Here is a 22412-nt window from a genome sequence, read left to right on the forward strand (position 1 = left end):
AACTGAACTTATATTCTCAGTTAAGTTCAGCAGTTTCAGGTTCAGTCCGGCAAATCCCACACTTGCACGATTGTTAGAAAAAGGTCGCTTGTGGACAATGTGACGAAAGGTAACCACAGTTTTTTATGCAGTTTTTGATGCCAAAAGTCAATGATGGATTTTAAAAATAGAGAACCACCAGGTAGATTTCATGTTTTTTTTTTTTCGTTATGATCAATGTTTTGACTTCCAAAAGTGAATAGAAAAAATAAAAACGGTTGCCTGATTAAGAAAACCTATTTTTAAAAACTTTAGTCTGGTGAATGAGACGTCCTTCTTTAAAGCGCACCTGTCACCAGGAATGTCGACAGGTTCCAATATCCTGCTATGCAGATTTTGTCTCCCTGTCAGCAGCTTGTGGTGAGTCCCTGGGGAGGGGGGTAAAGTTGCAGCAGCAGCCTATGTCTCTGTCTCCTCTCCTGCAAACTCATCCAGCTCCCTCCCTTCCCACTTCCTGTCATGTGCATTGAGCAGGCAGGGGAGGGAGGGGGATTGTGTCGAGCATAGGTAAAATGCATTAGGAGACTAAGACACAGGCACAAGCTGCTGCAGCTGCCCCCATCATTGAGACCCGCCACATGCTGCTGACAGAAAGCCAGGTAATGTGAAATATAGTTTAATAAAGTGCTGAAATGATTCAGAAATTTTTAAAAATAGGCAAAGCAAAGGCTGTTGGAACCTGTCAGCAGCTAAAAATGACATTCCTGGTGACAGGTTCGCTTTAAGGATGTTTATAAGAAAGAGCAGAGTGATACTATAACGAAATTGTTTGTTCTTCTGAAAGGCCTTGCATAACATGGATTGTGTTACTGCAGGCTGTTTAATAACCCTAAATTCTCCAGCAGATAAGGGGTCATTGTTATAAGTTTATCAAAGTCTATCAAAAAAAAAAATATTTTCTTACTCTTTTATATTTTATTAAATTATGAAATGATTATGAATTTGTTATGTAACTATTTATTTTCCAGTATTGTCAGCTTTCATCAATTTTCTAAGTTTTCTATATTTGGCTTGCACATAGTTCCTGAAGTTAGATAAGTCGTGCTTTGGTGTTTGGATCCAGCAGAAGCTGATACATAAGTGTTGTCACTATGGCAGAAAAGAAGTCATTCTATTTAAAACAAAACAGATCCATGTAAAAATAGCATAATGAGCAATAAACAGCATTCTGGGCTAGTGATGGAGGGAATGTGTGAATATTTCTTCCTTATGCAGTGTTAAGCCACACTACCTCAATTCCTCTGCAGGACATACTAAAGGATTACATAACTCCTCACTTAGTCACGGTCACATTATTTTTAACTAGTTTTACGTTGTACGTATACTGGAGGTTTATAATTGGCCTTTGATATTTTTATGTCGCCTATTACTGTCATTGGAGAAGGTCCAAACCTGTTTTGTAATTAGAATTTTGTTGGCACTAAAAGATTGGCTGTTTTAAGGTATTGGAGAAAATGATGCGCCTTTCATTGATCCCCTTTATTGATGGTTTTAATTCTCCACTTGTTCTTAGTTGATATCTACCGTATATACTCGAGTATAAGCCGACCCGAGTATAAGCCGAGACCCCTAATTTTACCACCAAAAACTGGGAAAACCTATTGACTCGAGTATAAGCCGAGGGTATAGTATACAACCAGCCAGCCCCTGTAGTATACAGCCTGTCCCAAGTAGTATACAATCAGCCTGCCCCCCATGAAGTATACAGCCTGCCCCAAGTAGTATACGGCCTGCCCCAAGAAGTATACGGCCTGCCCCAAGTAGTATACGGCCTGCCCCAAGTAGTATACGGCCTGCCCCAAGAAGTATACAGCCTGCCCCAAGAAGTATACAGCCTGCCCTCAGTATGCCAAGCGAATAATAAAAAAATAAACTTAATACTCACCCTCCGACGATACTCACCTTTGATGCTTAGTGGCGGCTCGCGGTCCTAGGCGGCGGCTCGCGGTCCTCGGCGGCGGCTTCTCTTTTCTTTCTTCACTAGCCGGCAGTCGCGTCCATGCATTCTGCCGGCGGGCACATACTACGATGCGACACTGCTGCATCGTATTGTGCGACTGCCGGCAAGTGAAGCTAGAAGAGAGAAGCGGGGCCGCCGCCGAGGACCGGGAGCCTGCGCCGAGGTTCCGAGTGCCGGAGGGTGAGGATTCATTTTTTTTTTTTACTATTGACTCGTGTATAAGCCGAGGTGAGGTTTTCCAGCACATTTTTTGTGCTGAAAAACTCGGCTTATACACGAGTATATACGGTACTTTCTGCTACTACTTTACACAAGACTGAAAAATAGGGAGTCACCAACTTAAGTTTGGGCCATCGGATGGCTACTCTTGACCCCTCCTCCCGCCATAGGCAGACAAGCGGCCGTCCGACTCACACCATGTGTGAACATACGCCGTTACCAGGAGCCACAGAAACCTAGGGGGGCAGTGATGTGGTTGCACATATATATATATAATATGTGTGTGTGCCCCCCTAGGCAGCTATGGCTCCCATGCTTGGTACCATGGCATGGACACAAAAAAGATAGTGCAAGCATTTTTCGGCCGTAAGGACGGCCATGCGGCATTATTTTCTATGGAGCAGCGATGGCCTCTCCTCCTCTCCAGCATGCCTGATGTATGCCCACCTGGCTACGGCCGGACTGGCATACGTCCATGTAAATGCAGCCTTAGGGTTGTTTACAATTGGTGTTTTTTTTTCACATCGGTGTTTTTTTCACTTAACCCATTTTGGCCTATAGACACATTCAGATTGTTTTTCTCTTCCTGTGTTTATTTATTTTTTTATTGATGCCTTACTGAACCATTCTTCTCAATGAGCTTTTTCATACGTAGTGTTCTTTTCACTGATCCACTGTTGTCAGTGAACCCAAAACAGAATAGGTTCTAAATTGACCACTGATCAGTAAAAAAAAACCTGAAGTGTGAAAAAGCCTGTTGAAAAGAACGGTTCAGGAAGGCATCACTGAAGTCAGGAAGAGAAAACTGATCTGTATGTGTTGATTGGCCAAAATGGGTCCAGTGAAAAAATGAATGTGAATCCACCCTTACAGACGGACTTCTAGAGTTTGATAATTTATTAACTTTTGCCCCAGGCTGCAATGAACAGAGAAATCTGGTGGGAGACCTTTTCTTTAGGCTACTTTCACACCAACGAATGCTACGTGTGGCAGAAGGGATAGAGGGGTGAGTGCTCCCCTCTCCATAGGGAGGCGTGCCGCAGGGCCATATGGCTAAACGTGTGTAGGGCTAAAGACAGAGCCAGCTTTCTTTTTTCCGTCAATAGCGTGGTACGGTGACACGTGTGTGTGCTCATCGGACTGTGCAGTGCCAATGCACCTACATGGTGTCCGTATGCTAGCCGCTCTTTGTACGGATAGCATACAGCCGCAATATACGGTCATCTGAAAGGGGTCTAATAGTGATCGCTGTATGTCACCTTTTCCTTTTCTGCGAGCCATTTTCCATAGCCCAGGAAATGACGAGAAATATCCGTCAATAAATTCATTATCTAGGTTTCTTTTTGTAAGTTCTATCTCCTTGTCGGTAGCAGTGAGGCATGATACAGATGAGGTGGTGGAATAATGAGAACATATAAGCGCGTGGGATTGATTCCGTATGATTAATGTTTCTCGTACCTTATCGTCTTTGCAGACCTTTACTATGGTTTCTTTCACGTTTTCTACCAAAGGCAAACAGTAGGGTGTCGGCTGTGTTTAAATTGGCCCTTTTTGCATTGTCATGGTCACCTCCAGCGTGGTCTTTAGACATCCAGATACAAACCTGGCCTCTGTTAGATGAGTCACTATTTAATCGCACTCCTTTCATCCGATTGTTCCTCCTTGTCAGATTAACCATTTCTCTGCTGAAACAAATCTCTTTCCTGTTTTTTTTCCTTAAATTACAGAATCCAAATTTCAGTGTAAGATGCCTTCATGTATAGATTCATTTGTATTTATCATATGTATATGTTCTCTATATAGTATTTGTGTTCATAGTAGGATCTACTTGACTATGTTTATTGTCAAAGATGTCAGAATTCTCATAATAAAGTTGTGTTGGACATTTAATAACATTAATACAGGCTGTCCCCTATGGAGCCTGGAGCCCCTCGGGCTCATTTGCATACAGTCCTTCATCCTGGTGGTAGATGCCCTTTAAGGGCACCCGATTTAAAAACAGACCTCTCTGCCCACTGTGACCTCTGGGGAATCTCTCTGGATGCTTTAATGGTCAACTGTGTTATGTCTGCAATGAAGCTTTATTGCTAATGCTTGTTCCCTTTACAGACCAAATTTTTTAAAATCCTTACACTTACAAAATATACCTGTTCCGACTTGCACACAAATTATACAAATTTATAGAAGCTATCTTGTACATTACCCAGGGACTGCCTGTACATGATATTGGTTCCCTTAAAAGGGATGTCCAGTTTGAGGAAGCCACTATTTTTTGTTTGATTAATGAAAATGTATACAATATTCCAATATAATTTCTTTATCTATTCCTTATGGATTTCTAGATCTCATTCTGTCCCTGGTAATGAAAGATCACACCGGTGCACGGCTTGTTATATCACAGAGAGTAATCGGAGCCATGTGTTGTGCACCTGTGGGACATCACATGACCAGGGACCCGGATATAAACAATGGAGCTTCCTATGGAATGATACGGAAAGTATATTGGAAAATTGTCTAAACTGGCATTTTGCAACCAATTACATTTATTTTAGGAAACTGGGGAACCCCTTTTTGTACGTTTATTAGAAAATTTTTGTTACCATATATGCTTTATTAAGCATACATTGCTAGTTATTGAAGCTTTTGGCACATTAGTAAAACGCAATAGCCATTCCAGCGCAACATTTGGCTTCAGAGGTTTTGTTACCCTTTTATAAATCTGTTGAAAATTATAATCAATTTTTATTTTGACTTATTTTGATTAAAACAAGATAACAAAATACATCACTTTTTTTTTGACCATTTACATGGGGGCTGCAATCTTGCCTGAGTTCTAGTAACAGCAATTCGTAATATACTTTACAGCAACCTCAAGGCCATAGGCAGCAGTGGCCTATGTGGATAGAAAGTGTAGATTAGCGCAGACATCATTTGTTGTCAGTAGTGGATCTTCTGTTGTTATCCTGCTTATGATGTGTGAGTGGACTGCTGCACAGAAAACAGCCGCTTCTCGGGTGCCTTCATTATCAACCTCTAGGATGCCGCCTCCTGCTATTGGTGCAGATTAAGGCGAGTGATTCAACTGGCCTCTTGGCAGGTGCATCCCTTTTTCGGCTTGAAATAAATTGAGTATTGGTGACCCCATAAGCAGTCGTCATTCAGCTTTTTATTATGGACACTGCAACTTGTGACAAAGGGCACCCTAGAGTATTCTAATATATTAAAACTATACAGTTAAGATGTCACATAGTAATTTCTTCATAAGATTGATAAATGCAGACAGTCCCCAGGTTACATACAAGATAGGGTCCATAGGTTTGTTCTTAAGTTGGATTTGTCGAAACTGTATATTTTGTATATATTGTAGATCCAGACCAAAAAAATTTTTTGGCCCAGTGACAGAGTTTCAACATTTTTAGATGTAATGGGACCAAGGATTATCAATAAATCTTCATTACAGACACCTTACAGCTGATCATTGCAGTCTGGGACTAAAGTAACATCCAGGGAGGTCACCAGAGGTCACAGGGGGCAGAGGGGTCCCTCTGTAATTAGGGGTCGTCTGTAAGTTGGGTGTCCTTAAGTAGAGGACCACCTGTATACTAGAAAAGTCCTTAAAAGTTGTTACAAATAAAAAATAATTGTGCAAAATTAATGTCAAACTGAAGATCCTGTGTGATGACTGATAAAATTCATCTAACAGTTCATACTATTTTTACCCCCTTGTATAAATTGTGATCTGTATCAATGAACAGCTGAGATGCAAAAAATAAAATAAAAGTAAAAAAGAAGGATTCTACTATTAATGACCAATCCTTATTTAGGTTTATGAAGAGGTGATCAGTGCGGATCAGTGTGTGTATATGACTCTTATTATTTATTAATGTAAGATATTCAATTAGTTTATTCAACCTGTTCTTAAAAAAATTCCACAATTGATATAAAGGGATTATCCGTGTCACAGCAAGTCAACCCCTATGTACAGAAGTCTATGAAACTATTAAATAAATGGAGCAGCAGGTCAAGCACATGCACTGCTGCTCCATTCACAGTCTATGACACTGACAGGGTCAGCAGGGTATTGCAGTTGCTCGCTCTGGCAGTGCCATAGAAATGAAGAGAGCAGTAGGTTGCTTATGTGACCTTTTCTTTTGATCTTTAGGGGTAATTACAGGAAAATTATTTGAAGGGACTCCCTCACCAGATTTTACCACATTAAACTACTTGACATGTCTTTATTAGAATCGCCCTTTAAAGTAACATTCTGGTCAAAGCTAATTCATTGACCAATGCATGGTGCAGGACCCGATAGGAGAAGCATGACTCATTGGGGCACATTTACTAAGGGTCCGCACACTGCATTTCCGTCAGGTTTCCCGACTATTTGCAATTTGCGCCACATTTAACAGGGGGTTTTGGCGCACACAATCGGATTTTGTCGCAATTCCACCGACTTTCATGTGACACAAATCGGGGGACGTGGCCAGTAGAACAACCCGACTGATTCGGACTAAGCGTAGGATTTAAAATTCAAATTGTGTTGCAAGACATGCACTCACATGCACCGGGAAGAAGAGGGTGAACTCCGGCAGACCTCAGCGGGGAAGCGACACATGCAGGATATCGGGCGCACGATCTTAGTGAATCGCGGCGGACTTCATCCTCGTCGGACAACGCACCTCGGGGATTGCGACAGGACCGGGTAAATAAATGTGCCCCATTATGATTGTCCTAGAACCTTGCTAGAACCTAGAGTTAATGAATCAACTTTGATGGGTGAAATCTCACTCATTAACCTATAAACAGATCATAATATAGTCAATGATCTCATCTTTCTGATAGCATCAGGATTGTGGTTGTGTGAGCTACAGAACCAGATATACATATGTGAGGATTTGGATTTTATCTGCAGCTCATATCTTTTTAATCTTTTTAACTGCCTGTATCTCTAGTTACGAAGATCACAAAATCACAAGCCTGATTCAATTGGAAAGATGAGATTATTATCGTTAATATTGCACCAAATAAAGTGCTACAGAACCAAAGATGGGGTAGTCTAAAAGTAACTCGTCGCTTGTAAAATACGACGCTACTCTGCTCAATTTCACATGACTTTTATAATGTTTTATAGGTAAACTGGTGAGATTTCACAGAAACATGGGCATTGGAGAAAAAAAATGTTTTAACCTGTTGTTTATGGGGTTAAATCTGATGCCAGTTTTGGGTTGTTATGTGATAATATAAATCATCTGTAAAATTAAAATACAATAAAAACCTACACATGTGGTATTGCACTTTGTAGTCATTAAGTGGGTCTTTAGTGTGATTTTTGACAACTTTCACATGAAAGACCCTGCAGGATACTGTCCTGCAAGAAAGAAAATTCTGTGTATTCTAGAATGCTAAGAATACACTTGCCCTTGTATTTTTGCTCTATAATGCCGGCGTGCACTGTGCCAGCTGAGGGTTTGGGCGTCACCTGCGTGTTATCCTGCAGCGAAGAAAGCAATTGTATTACCGGTAGGCATTGTGTTTCCATGGCAACCTACCTTTTTTAACATCATCCTTGACATTATTGTAATAATATTTCTATAACTTGTGTGATGCCATAGTGGGCATATTGTTCAAGTACTTGACATGGATACCTAGTGAAGATAAGCTCCTAACTGGGTTATCATATTAACCTGCTCCATGTAATTTCCTCCAGTAACGAGTTATTTGGCAATTCATAAATTCACAAAATTAATTATAATGAGACCTGTTCCGAATGTGGAGCAGTTCTCGCTTTGCAGATTGTATCCGTAGCTATTTCTCTCATATCATCTGTTTTTATAGTTAATTTATATCTGTCTGGATTTCAGCTTTGGAGGGGGAAATTTCACCTAGAAATGTTAATAAATAAACCATATAGTCAGTCCCCGGGTTACGTACAAGATAGGGTCCGGAGGTTTGTTCTTAAGTTGAATTTGTATGCAAGTCGGAACTGTATAGTTTATAATTGTAGCTCCAGGCAACATTTTTTGGGTCTCTATGATTATTGGATTTTAAAAATGTTGGATTGTCATAAGAACCAGGATTAACAATAAATCTTAATTACAGACACATGTGATAACTGTTATAGCTGATTATTGTAGCCTTGGGCTAAAGTACAGTAAATTACCAACATCCAGAGGGTCGTTTGTAACTTGGGGTCGTCTGTAAGTCGGGTGTTCTTAATTAGGGGACGGCCTGTACTATTGAATAATGTCCGAAAGATACATATTTTATTTCTATTCTGATTTTATTTTATGATTGTATGTATGTATGTATGTATGTATGTATGTGTGTGTATATATATATATATATATATATATATTATTTTTTTTTTTAAAGAGCTATTTTTCTGCACTTAAAACGGTTGTCCGGGCTTCAAAAAAATGGGAGAGGCTATTAAAACCATAAAAACGGATCCCTATCTCCTCTGTCACTCTTGTTGCCCCCGGCCCTTCCGCCATGGCCGTGCCCCTGTTTGTTTACAGAGACCGGTAATTATGTCTTACTAGTTCCATGCGCCTAATACTGCATTACTTTCAATGCGGAAGTACAATATGAACACCGGCCTCTGTAAACAAATGCATGGTGCATGGATGTCACAAGGGGAGCGCTGATGGAGGCAAGTGTATGTTTTTTATAACCACCCAGACCTGATATACAGGTTTTTTTTTAAGGATGGACAACCCCTTTAACCATGGAAAAGACATTTTGCCTTAGCTAATGTCCATATCATGGAAAAAAAAATGGTATACAGCAACAACATGGACTATAGGCGCTTGTAACCTGGAGATGTTCAAGGACTACCATCAAAATCCATCATGATAAACCAGGGGCACTTACGCATAGATCCAGGCACCATGACTGTGGTAATCTTCTTATATTTGTTATCCATGGCCTCCTTCCTTCTAAAACCAACTTTTATAATTATGCTAATGAGCCAGAAGTGTTATGAGAGGTGTTACCAGAGCCTCTCGGTGCTATAACTGTTACACTGTGCAGGAGCACCTCCCCCTCACACTCTGTGTTAAACTGCGTGCCATGAGTTTACAACAGGCAAATGGAGTGGGAAGTGACATGGGAGCAGGTGAGACCGTATAACAGCGTGTAAAGCTACATCAGGGAGGGATGTGCAAGAATGAAACTGGAGGAGCTGTAAAAATAACAAAGATCTTGTATTTTCCTGCTCCAGTACTGCAGTACTAGCGTGGTGCTGACGTAGTCATTACTGCCAGACCCCTGTTACCTGTGTACCGAGGTCGACCTTTTTTGTGCCTAAAACAGTCTCCCTTCAAAGTTCGCCATTGTCTAGTTTTCCTTTAAAAAAACGTCTCAAATTTTAGTGCCTTGGAAGCCCCCTTAACATCAAGTATGACCTACAAGAAGTCTAAAAACATGATGCGGGATTAAGCCAAACCAGTATATCTATTCCAGGAGGAACAGACTTCCAACTGTAGACAGCACTGTTTCGACCTGGTTGGGTCTCCTCAGTACAGTGTAGAGAACTGGTTTGGCTATGTGAGAGGCTATTGACTAGGGTCAGACAGTAGGTGTTCTCCTTAAGGAGAGATTGCCAATTAAGGCCACCTTAAAGGCATTTGTTTGGCTTAATCCCACATCATGTTTTTAGACTTCTTGTAGGTCATACTTGGTGTTAAGGGGGCTGCCTTTCAAGGTAGCAAAAGGAGGTATTGTTTTCCATTTAACACCTTGGAAAACATATTTGCTTGCTTAGCTAAATTGTTGTAAGACAAGACTTATTTTTTGTTTCTCCGTTGTAAAAAATGTCGGGAGGATTCCCCCTTAACACAGATTGCTACAACATATCCCACTGTACACTCATACAATGGCATACGTTAGGTTCACTACTTCCCCCTACATACCAGGAGGAGAGAGCCATTTGCTGCTGCTTGTGTACCGGTTGTCCTCTAAGTAACATAAATGTTCATTTTTGGACTGTCGCATCATTGGGGTAACACTCATAGTATACAGTGAAGGCTGGGATGGATGCCATACAGTTGCATTTGTCTCCCATAGTCTCTAATTGTACAAATTGAGCATATATTGTGCTCTCCAGCAGGAAGGAAGATGAAAAGATGCTGACTGTCTATTTTTATCCAATATTTCCTGCTCCATAAGTCTATGGACACATTTAGTGTGTATGTATATGTCAGGCGTACAAGCACTTTGAACCCAGACTATGCTGGTAAGGTGATGCTCTACCCTAATATTGTTATGCCAATTTAGCAGATTGGTGCCACTGGCTTCGTCCTCTTCTCGGACTTTGTAAAGGGCTGAAGTGTATTGTAACCCCCCCCCCCCCCCAAAAAAAAACAGAAAAATCAGGTATCTAATGAGCCACGTTCATTAGGCAGCCACTTGATTGACAGATGTAAAACATCAATTTAAATATTAAACCGGTCTGTAAGGAGTTAAGCTTAGCCTTATTTTCTCTGTCGTGAAGAAAATATTCATCTTAATAAAGTATAGTACAAGATTTATGATTTTACACTTTAAAGAAAATCTACCATTAAGAATCAGAAGTAGAATCCTCCTGCCTGCCGCTGCCCTAATCTGTAATTTAATAATCCTGGAACCTAACTCGTTAAAAACTTTATTTTAGTAATATGTAAATTAACTTCAGAGGCTACTGGGGCGTGTACTAGACTTAACTCCCAGTGCCCGGCCAAGCTAGTACATGCCCCAGAAGCCTCTGTAGTTAATTTACATATTACTGAAATAAAGTTTTAACAAATTCGGTTAGGGTGCATGATTATTAAATTACAGATTAGGGCAGAGGCAGGCAGGAGGAATCTACCATCAGATCTACTACTCATGGTAGGTTCCTCATGGTAGGTTTCCTTTCATTTAGACAGCACAGCGCTTTTTGACGACTCAAGAAAGTATATGGTCATCTCTGCTGGAAACAGGGACCGAGATTGTTTCTCCCATTATTTACAGTGAAGAGATGGTTTGGTATTTTCAGAAGTGTGTTAGAAGGCAACGCATACATTAAGTTATCAGTATACATCTATTGGGTTATTTATGCTGTTTATTTGTTTTGTTTTTTTTACATTTTTTTTATTTTTTTACCTGATGAAGGCCAAAAATGTTGCTCCCACTGGGTGCGTCTTCTCTAGGCCTTCTATAAAACTTTAACCTGACGTATATGTATAGTCAGAAGATTTAGACTTTGACCCCACTGGTGACAAGAACCTATGTAAAATGAACACATTCATGTACAGGACTTATTAATACAATGATGTTATGAAAACTGTGTATAGCGTGTGTCCTGTAAATTTTACTTCCTTTTACTTAAAATGTACCTGATATCCAAACAAAAATAATAATTGATCTCTCTCTTATAGCAAAAGTCGAATTTTCAATGTCCTACACTTCTGTTGAGAACACTGACTACTTACTGCATTGGGGTAAGTAAGAATTGTATATTGCCTTGATATATGTAGATCAGTCTTTTTTACCTTTTGTATTTCTCTACCTATAGTAAATTCACTTTTAAGTAAATATGTCAATCTGGTCAAAAGTAAACTGCGTTATGTAGATTGGCCAACAATATAGCGTGGGCATCTCCTGGCAGCTGCTGTCAGAGCACTTTTGTTGGGTAATGCGCCTGTGTGTTGGTATTGTGTGTCTGTCTAGTGAATTATTACTTCAGTTATGTCCTCTTTCTTCTCTCTTGTAAAAGCCGGTTATCAAAAAATTTTCTTAGATCAAACAGTTCACATAAGGCGAATTTCCCCTGTTCAAAATAAGTTTTCAACTTTGATACTTAATTTGATATAAAAGTTTGTAAGCAACCTGGCTATAGCCAACATTTTTGGATTTTCCATACAACAGGCCTAACGGAAACCTACGCGAGGAATCTAGATTTCATGGTAGATTCCTCCTGCCTGCCTCTGCCCTAATCTGTAATTTAATAATCCTGGAATGTAACTTGATAAAAACTTTATTTTCGTAATATATAAATTAGCTGCAGAGGCTACTGGGGCGTGTACTAGCCTGGCCCTAATGCTACTCCACGCCGCAGTAGCATCTACAGTTAATTTACATATTACTAATATGCTGTTTAAGCTGAACAACCCACTAGTTTTATCATAAGCCTTTTATCAAAGCACATTAATCTTCACCAGAGAAGTTACAAATTTAGCAAATTCGTTGTGTAAAAAAATGTCATAGTCCTTGTTCCTGTGACTGCTAAATTTGGCTTCATAGGACTACCGAAATGTTAAGTTTAACAATCTCCCCTGGCCAATCATAGCTTTGATTATTTGTTAGGTCCGTTAATTTGCTAGGTTAGTAGCCATTCCAACATAATGTCCGGGTCAAGAGGAACCTTCACTTCCGTTCGGCTCATCTCTAGTTTCCTCTATATACCAAGACAGGTCCGCAGTGACGGCCGGCTCTGCAACGGACCAGAGGAAAGGATCTACTTGACTATTGCTTCTAAAATTTCTGAAACTGGAAAACACATTTTTTTATTCAACCATATTATACATAACTTAATTACCATATTATTTTAATGTCCTGTTTATGTGACTTCAAATTAAGGTTAACCCTCCTTCTTATCTTGCCTCCTTTCTTGGCAGATGGCAGAGTAGGCTGTGTTGGTCAGTATCACGTACACCAGGGTTTCTTTGAATGATTAATGGATCTTCCCTTTTGGTTTTGTTGGCCTTAATAAATGAAACTGTCCGGAAACAGACCATGAATGTAACTTTAGATTCCTGAAATAGATCACCTTATGACCCTTTACAAGTATCTGACAACACATAGCATCATGTGTCTGCTATCCGTATAACAACATTCCTTAAGACATCTGGCTTGCTGTTGAGGGGACAAGACAGGTGCTAAGGACAGACAAGGAAATAGCTACAAACTAAATTGGTAAAACCATAAACAGTGTAATCAGCTAAACCATCAATAAAGTAGCAGTGATCACATGTAAAATGGCTTTGTGCTAAAACTTCAGCACAGAAACTTTTTGATCGGAATTTTGAGGTGGTTAATTGTTTATTCTGCAATATGGCAGATTATGGGCATCACATACTACATCATCAGGGATTGAGTGCAAGCAACTTTCAATCAATTATGTCAATTTTACAGTCACATAAGTGTATCTAAATACAGGTGGTCCCCTACTTAAGAACACCCAACTTAGAATTGACCCCTAGTTACAAACGGAACTCTGGTAATTGGTAATTTACTGTACCTTAGTCTTGGGCTACAATAAACCGCTACAACAGTTATTAAGCTTTATTGTTAATCCTGGTTCTTATGACAATCCAACATTTTTAAAATCCAATTGTCACCAAAACAAAAAAAAAATTTGGCTGGGGTTACAATTATAAAGTATACGGTTCCGACTTGCATACAAATTCAACTTAATAACAAACCTACAGAACCTATCTTGGACGTAACCCGGGGACTGCCTGTAGTCACTACCTTTTCAACAAATATAACATAAATCAATAGTACAAGTAAAATCAAAAAGTTTTGTAATGTATGTGATCGGAGAAGAATAATTTTCTCTTCAGTTTTCAAAGTTTTTCTACTCTTCCTTCTGTTAAATTGTTGTTCACAATGAAATCTGTGCTAAATTTCATCTTGATGTCCCAAAATTGAATGTAGGGCTATGACATTACTGGTAATAATAATAATAATCTTTTTTTTATATATACCACCATTATATTCCACAGACATCTTATGTTTTAAACTATAATTTTCCAGCATACACGTTTTTCGTTAATGATGGTTTGAACAGATTATTTTTGCAATTACTGTCAAGTATAAGCCGACCCAAGTATAAACCGGGGCCCCTAATTTTACCACAATAACCTGCTAAAACCTATATATTCTTTTACTCGAGTATAAGCCGAGTTTGGGTTTTCAGCACATTTTTTGTGCTAAAAAACTAGGCTTATACTCGAGTATATATGGTATTTGTTAAAATTGCAGGAAAATATAAACGCACACAAGAAAAAAGAAAAACTTACGATAACATAACTGAAAACATTACTGGTCAAAATAAATTATATGGAGGCAGACACCGTGTGCATTAATGGGTGCCGTGGACTTTGCGCTGGCTGATCATAGCCACAATTGTGGCTGTGTAAATAGGGCCTTAGCTACGTTACATGATGCTCCTAAGTGGAAACATTTGGATCCCTAACAATTGCACATTAATAGCATATCGAAGCAATATCATTTCAGTGTTCTAAGAATGAGAACAAATCCAACATTACTAAAATTACAAGAATGTTCAAAATTTGGTTCTATATTTGTAACGAGAAGATCATTATGCAGATTGAGTGAAGAAATGTTTTGCTTTCCTTTTTTTAGTAAGATAACACGTGTCTCATTTTCCGGGAGTCCTATATTTATTTTGGGTTGCCTCTGGCTATATTAGGAATTTACAGTTATTTCATCTCAAATTATTTTATAAAATTTTATTTGAGTATCTTCAGAAAAAAAAATTCAGTTGTTAAAGGGAATGTATCTATTTCACTTATTATTTCTATTAATTATTGTACGTTTTAATGGCAGATGACAACAGAGAGAAAAATCTGTTTTCTATTCTGTTTTCCATCCATAATTTTGGCTTTTGCCATCTTACCTCTGTTCTGGTTGACCCTACACGAAATGATTTCAGTAGTCTCAAGGCCAAAGATAGCAATAGACTATAACATTTTTTAGGAATGCTCATTGCAGATAGGATGAGTAGATAAACTGTGACATCATCTATTGTCAGTAGTGATGTAATGATGGGTCAGTGTTATCTATATAGAGGTCATTGTACAGGGAGGGGGAGGAGATAATCTGTGACATCATCTATTGTCAGTAGTGATGTAATGATGGGTCAGTGTTATCTATACAGAGGTTATTGTACAGGGAGGGAGGAGGAGATAAGCTGTGACATCATTTATTGTCAGTAGTGATGTAATGATGGGTCAGTGTTATCTATATAGAGGTCATGGTACAGGGAGGGGGAGGAGATAAGCTGTGACATCATCTATTGTCAGTAGTGATGTAATGATGGGTCAGTGTTATCTATATAGAGGTCTTTGTACAGGGAGGGGGGGGGAGATAAGCTGTGACATGATCTATTGCCAGTAGTGATGTGTTTTCTGTCTTATCTGTGTAACACGTGGTGATTGTTCTATTAAAAAGCCTTAAGGAATCAATAAGTGTTAATTTATGGACCTGTGTTTAGGGTCCCAAGCCAACCTTTCATTACTCTTTACGTGCAGTAAAAAATAAAATATAAACTTTTATACTCCCCTTGCTGTGATTCCGTTAAGTGAACTCGGATTTACATCAGAAGATCCCGCATCGGCGACTCCTCTCGCTATGTGGCGAGTGAAGCCAAGATAAAGGCTGAGCTACGCATGCTCTGTACCTACCACGCTTGTGTTTGTGCTACGCCGGCCTCGCTTGCTGTGTCAGAAGGCAGCTGTTGAAGGGAATGAGGGAGTAGGTGAGTATAAAGTTTTGTTTTTTTAATATGATTTGGTGAAAATACCAAATGGTAATGTAGTAAGGACCTGTGGGTGGTTTAGTGTCCCAAATCCCCATGACCGGTTCACTTTAAACCTAGAGGTCAGAGTAAAAATTTCAGCATAGCGTTGTAGTCTTGTTTTGTGACCTTTTAAGCCATTCAAGAAATCCAAAAATACTATAAAATATTTTTAAAAATTTGGTTTCAAAGAAATTGGTGGGTTTTTTTCCAGATCACACATTAACCAAACAGAATTTCATCAAATACAGTGACTGTATGGGGTAAATTTACTAAAGGTCCGTCGGACCCATTTCCATCAGGTTCCCCAATTTTTCCGATTTGCCCCGACTTTTTGGTGCACGCGATCAGATTGTGGTGCATCGGCGCTAGCGTGCATGCGACACAAATCGGGGGTGGGGCCGTCAGACAACCCGTCTGATTCGGACAAACCGCGGAAATTGTGTCGCAAGATCAGCACTCGCATGCATTGGGAAAAAGAAGGTGATCTCCGGCGGACCTCAGTGGGGGAAGCAACACATGCAGCAAATTGGACGGACGATCTTAGTGAATCGCGGCAGCTCCGAATCCTCGTCCGACATTCCGGATCGGCAGCGTCAACAGGACGGGTGAGTAAATGTGCCCCTATATGTTGTTATAAATTGGTAAATACTTGTTTGAATGTATTTACCGGTGTATAGGATAGATAAAGTAGCTCGGTATGGTGTGAACAGTGCCGGATGTGAAGGAGATGACTGCATCAAGCCTTATTGTGCTTTTGGGGGCCCATCCATATGACCTGTATGTGCAGCCCACATTTATAAATGTCCACAGTATTGACGCAAAAAGAGAAATGTAACACAGCAGCGTCCATCCTGATCTATATTTTATGTAACCTCCTACATTATAACAGGCTCAGGCTTTGGTCCTTGGGGCCTGCTGAGAGTTGTAGTTGCACATCCATCTGATAAGAAGACATTCAGAGGAGATGAATGATTAGGTTTTTAAAGAATTTTAGTCCGTTCAAGCAGGTCTATGAGGTAACGCACACATTTAAGAAATGATTTAACGTTTCCAGACAGTCTTTCCTCGCCCCCAAACTGTAGCGATTATATCCACAAAGCAGTTTTTACTACACTTTACAGCAGAGCTTTAGTGCTCCTATTACTTACAGGAAACACCTGGCTCTCATATTAATTCATGTATTTTTACCTTAAGTGGTCGACATTTTACTTTTGTGATGAAAATCTAATGTTCCCCAGCGCTAGAATTTTATAAGCAGTTAAATTGAAAAAAATATATATTTTAAATGGAACACATACAAATCCAATCCAAATGTTCTCCATCCATAAGTCCTTTTTTGTGTAGTTGTGTAATAGATGACGTAACTTGTTATCTTGAGGAGATTTGGAGATAATTACAGAATTTATGATGTTGTGAGAATGGTAGAAATTGCATGAAATGCATTGAATGAGTTTGGTAGGACACAACACGTTCGTATTTCGAAGTAAGAAGTGGATAAGGCTGGTGAACGTTACAGATCTGTTTAGCCACATATAATTTCCTATTGTTGATGGCCTATCTGTTGGATAGACTATTAGGGGGAGACTTATCATAAGTCTCTTAGAGCAGAACTGTTCTAGTTGCCCATTGCAACCAATCAGAGCTCAGCTTTCATTTTCCCACAGCTGTTTATAAAATTAAAGCTGAGCTCTGATTGGTTTCCACAGGTAACTAGAACAGTTTTACCTCAGAAACTTGATGATAAATCTCCCCCTTAATGTCTGAATCGTGTGGGTGTTGGTGTCAGGACCCAACACCAATCATGTGTTCTGTCCAGAGTACAGACCCGACTACAATTTGTAGAAGTCATGGCCTATAATTGAATCCGCAGCTCCTATTCCATTTGTTTGGGAGCCACAACTGCAGTTATGGTTTCTGGCAACTACATAGACCACATAGCCAAATGTTTCTGGTCCTGTCCTCTGTGCCTTTGTCCTCCTTCCTGTCTTTAAAGGGTTCTAGAAATTTTTATAGTGAACCCCTATCCACAGGATTGGAGATAACAATCTGATCGGTGGGAATACAATCGCTGTGCCCCCATGAACATGAGAAGGGTCCTTAGGAGTTCATGAGAATGGAGGTCCCGCTAACTGGGCGAGAATATAACAGGAGTGTTTGAAATGGCAGAGCACAGTGTTCCGTTATCCCTGTTACACCCATTCACTGTCAAAGGCCGTGCCATAGAGAACTGAGCGCTGTACTCAGCAAGCTCCAACACTCCCATATAATTGAATGAAGCGTATCACATATGTTCAACTGGCTGTTTCGTTCAATTGGTGAGAATTGGAACCCCATTCTTTGTAACCGCAGTGATCTGTTCTTGTGATCTAGGGTGGGTCTAGAGTGCAGGGATAAGAGAGAGAGAGAAACTCAGCTTGACGGCCGTACACAGAAATCCAAGATGGCTGCCCGACCCTAAGTCAGAAGTGACAGGGTCATGCCTATGAAATTGTGTATACCAGGACTGATAGAGACAGGTTGGACTTATATCTGTGAAATGCTGTATTTTTGTTAATAACAGTGAATTAGAGAATGTGTTATTTTGTTATCCTGAGTACATTTAAGAAACTTGTCTTTGTAGGAGTACCCCTTAAACATATTCCTAGCCTCCTTTGTGTCATCACAGGCAGGGTGGTTGGGGGATTTCAGAATCCTAGTAAGCTGGAAGTTTCTACAAAGGAAAGGGTCATTCTTTGGGGATCACTAGTGGATAGATTGATCATGTAGTTTTGCTTCCCCCGGCACTAGACGTATAACGTCACACGGTGCATTAAAGGGGTTATCCGGGTTTAATTTTTTTTTTATGGCCGGGCTGGGGAGGGATAGTTAAACATAATAAACATGGACTTGCCTCCTCCGGCGCCGCCGATGTCCCGCGCCGCGGTCACTTCGTTCCGTGCCCCTGTAAACAAACAGGGGCACGGAAGCCGCGCACAGGGAGCTTCCGGTCCGCGTTGTGGACGGCTCCTCCCATCCGTCCCTATCTCTCAGCGTTGTAAGCGCTGGGAGATGGTGCGCATGGGAGCATCCGGCCGGCCGGAAGCTCCCTGTGCGCACTGTTACTGAAACCGGCGCACGGAGAAGACGGGCCGCGGCGCGGGACATCGGCAGCACCGGAGGAGGTAAGTACATGTTTATTATGTTTAAATAGCCCTCCCCAGCCCGGCCATAAAAAAAAATTTAAACCCGGATAACCCCTTTAAGTTCTATTTTTATCCCTTTTTATTTTTATCAAACTGTTTCATTGTATGTATTTGTCTGTTTAATTTGTCACCCTTTTCGTATGATAACCCCTTTTGTAAGCACTGTCCTTTATATGATAATAAAACAATTTAGTAAGAGCCTTCTTGTCTTATAACTATTCCATAACTCAGAAGAGATGTTACCTAAACTATCGATTTATCATAGGGCAATATTGTATTTGGGTATAGTCTTTGCAAGGTGTCTCGTTAGCCTTATATATGACGAGTGATGGAAACTAACATTTACTCAGGTTCAGGTGGGCGGAGACATGTCAGAGGATGGTCCAGCTTGACCCGATCCGTGATCCTGACATGGAACCAGGGCTGGCGCCAGCACCAGGCCTTTCTGGGCAAGTGCCTTAAGGCCAATTCTCAGTATATAATATAACCAGGTGGGGCTGTATATAACATAACTGTAACGGGGCTGTATATAATAGAACAATACGGGGATTTATGTTATATAACCTAGGAGGGGCTGTATATAAAATAACCATGAAGGGGCTTTTTGTGATGATAAACTATGAAACATTTAAGGGAACAAGAGACTGTTTTAGTTTCTGTATTTTAATGCCACCACGTGAGTTCACTGCAAAGGGGCCCACTGAGGCTCTGTCACCCAGGGGCCTACTGATACCTGGAGCCGACCCTGCATGGGATAGCAATCAAAGTTGTTACAACCCCTTGAATGCTTGTCCAAACTGCTTATTGGTGCCCTTAACCGATCAGTCTTCTATGGCCATCAATTTCCTTGCACATTCGATCAACACAACTTACTGCCATCATCACTGTTGACGTTCTGAAGAAGTGATCTCTGTACTTGATTTCAACATTTTCCCATGACCTTTCCTGTACGGATTTTCCCAAATTATTGATATCTTTTAGAGATAGGCATTTCTTGGTAATGTCCATGTTGTGGTGTCTATGTCAAGATGTTCTCATACAAAGTGTTCAAAACAGGCCTCTTCTGAAGGTTCTTCAGGCTCAGGAGGCCATGGCTGATGGGAGGGAAGTTTTCATACTATGAGATCTCTAAAAATGGGAACACATGTCAAGTATGGGAATACCAGAGAAGTAAAACATGCTGATTACGGATTACTATTTATAGAGCCAGTTATTTAGCGGATGCTCAGTGCTTCAATTTTATCACCATTGTGTGAAAAATGATTCACTGCCTTTGAAAAAAAAAATTAACTAGAGAATCTTTTTTTCTTAATTTCTTAAAGGAAATCTTCATCAAAATCAAGAATGATAAATCATAACACTTACTCATAGATCTAGGTACTGTGACTGTGGTAATCCTCATATATTTGCTATTCATGGCCTCCTTATTTTTGAAATCAACTTTTATAATTATTCTAATGAGTCAGAAGGGCTCCTGAGGTTGTTACAAAGTGCCCCTCAGCTGCAGCTTCACAGGCTGTTACAGTGAGCAGGCACCCCCTTTCTCTCCCACTGTGTGATGAAACTTACTCTGCAGTGAGATTACAACAGAAGGAGGAAGTGTGGAGGGGCAAAGGGCGAGACAGTGTAACAGCCTGTGAAACTGTAGCACAGAGAGACTCTGGTAACTCCCCAAAAAAACCTTTCTGGCTCATTAGCATTATTTTAAAAGTTGATTTTAAAAGGATGGAGGCCACGGATAACAAATATAAGAAGTTTATCACAGTCCCTGTATCTATGAATATGTTTCTCTAGTTTATTATGCTTGAGCTATATGGTAGATTTGGTATAATTCTTGTTATTGAAGCAGATATTTTGGTACAGGTGTTCCAGGGTGCATTTTTAAAACTCTGTCATTTACATTTACTATGAAATGAGTTAGAGGAGTTTCCAAACTAATTTGGTACATTTTACTTGTGGCGTTCTGATATTTGGCACCCTTACCACTAGACTGCCAGAAGCGTCTGTTGACTTTGGCGAACACTGTTCGGCTTTACAGGTAAGTGATGTCGTGTCCCATTCATCACATGGTATTTGTGCAGCTCAGTCCTGTTAAAGAGAATAAGACTGTTATTATAACTTTCCATTACGTCCCCCATGACGGCACCTGGAGGTTGCACCTTGACCTTTGGTAGGGACAGGAAGTTGCGAAAGGTATAAGGCCCCTCCTCTGCCGCTGTTCCCCAGTGTATTCCTGTCCCTACCAAGGGTCAGGGTTGCGAGACCTCGTCTCTCCCCTTGGGGGGGGGGGGGGGGACGAAATTAGAAACCCCCCAGGACGGGCCGCGAGCGGGGGCTGTACCTCCCTTCCTGGCCGGGCGTCTTGCAGGACGTGTCCTGGCTCCCCTCCTCCTGCGGCCTGGAGCTGAAGCCGAGGGGAGCATGGGTCTCCGGACCCTGGATGAGGTGCCTCCCGGCTTCCGGGCGCTACCTCCCACAGCTACTGCCTCCTGTGAACGCCGGTGCGTACTGCGCGACGGCCGTGTATCGCCGGCCGATTCGCGCATGCGCAGTACGCCCGACTTCCGGGTTGGGTCACGTGACTCTTAAAGAAGCCATCTGATTGGCTTAGAAGGTGGCGGGAAGTTTAAAAGTGCTTCCTGCTTTGTGTCAGCCTCTATACCACCAACGAGTTCACTACTGAAGCTGTGGAAATATCCTTTACTATGGCGGACGACCTTGGTTCTTCCCCCATTGTCCCGGGTACCGACGACTCTTCTAGACCTAAGGACAAGGAGAAGAAAGATAAAGACAACAAAAAAGGAAAATGTGTTACTAAATCAAAAAGATGTCTTTCCTGTAATATAAGATTATCAGATTTGTATCCAAAATCACTATGTTCTGAATGCCTAGCCAGGGCCTTACAACAGGAAAAGGAGTCAATGTTAAGTGAGCTTAAAGCGGCCATGCGGGAGGAATTCCAATCCTCTCTTATGATGTTTACCAATTTAAACCGACCGGTACCGGGACTTGGTCCTGAGCCAAATCCCGAACCTGAACTTGATCAGGATCCGGATTTATATCAAGAGCCAGCTCCTAAAAAACTTAGATCCCATGATACTGATTCGGACTATGATAAACACTCTGCGGCTCCTACCTATTCTTGGAAGGACTCGCTTGATGATGTCTCCTCGGTGTCCGAGGATAAAGGAACCTCAAAATACCTCTTTTCTAATGAGGAACTGGATAACCTCCTTAAAGCTGTACGCAATACGCTTAACGTGGAAGAGGTGGTAGAGCCAAAATCCATCCAAGACGAACTGTTTGGAGGGTTAAAATCCAAAAGGAAAAGGGTTTTTCCCATAAATCAGACCCTAAAAGATATCGTCCAAGAGGAATGGAAGAATCCTGAGGGGCGGGCAAACATCACTAAAGAGTTCAGGAACAGGTTACTCTTTGACCCCAA

At 40.8% G+C, this 22412-nt stretch overlaps 1 protein-coding gene and 1 long non-coding RNA gene across 4 annotated transcripts in view; one reads left to right on the plus strand and one right to left on the minus strand.

The window, feature by feature from the left end:
* Positions 1–22412, plus strand: part of TLK1 (tousled like kinase 1) — a 203639-nt gene that overhangs the window by 78838 nt on the left and 102389 nt on the right. For both annotated transcript variants that reach the window (XM_072121751.1, XM_072121750.1), the window contains exon 3: positions 11617–11679. In XM_072121751.1, the coding sequence (XP_071977852.1) occupies positions 11634–11679 (46 nt within the window). In that variant the 5' untranslated portion in view covers positions 11617–11633. The remainder of the gene's footprint in view (positions 1–11616; positions 11680–22412) is intronic.
* The window catches only part of LOC140074770 (uncharacterized), a 59154-nt gene continuing 56383 nt past the window's right edge, over positions 19642–22412 (minus strand). Inside the window, exons 4-5 of one of the 2 annotated variants that reach the window (XR_011849271.1) lie at positions 20951–21055; positions 19642–20095 (exon numbers count right to left, since the gene is read on the minus strand). This is a non-coding gene — a long non-coding RNA (uncharacterized lncRNA). The remainder of the gene's footprint in view (positions 20096–20950; positions 21056–22412) is intronic. The other variant, XR_011849272.1, reaches the window with a different exon arrangement.

The sequence above is a fragment of the Engystomops pustulosus genome, chromosome 8, assembly GCF_040894005.1.
Source record: "Engystomops pustulosus chromosome 8, aEngPut4.maternal, whole genome shotgun sequence".
Lineage (NCBI taxonomy): Eukaryota > Metazoa > Chordata > Amphibia > Anura > Leptodactylidae > Engystomops > Engystomops pustulosus.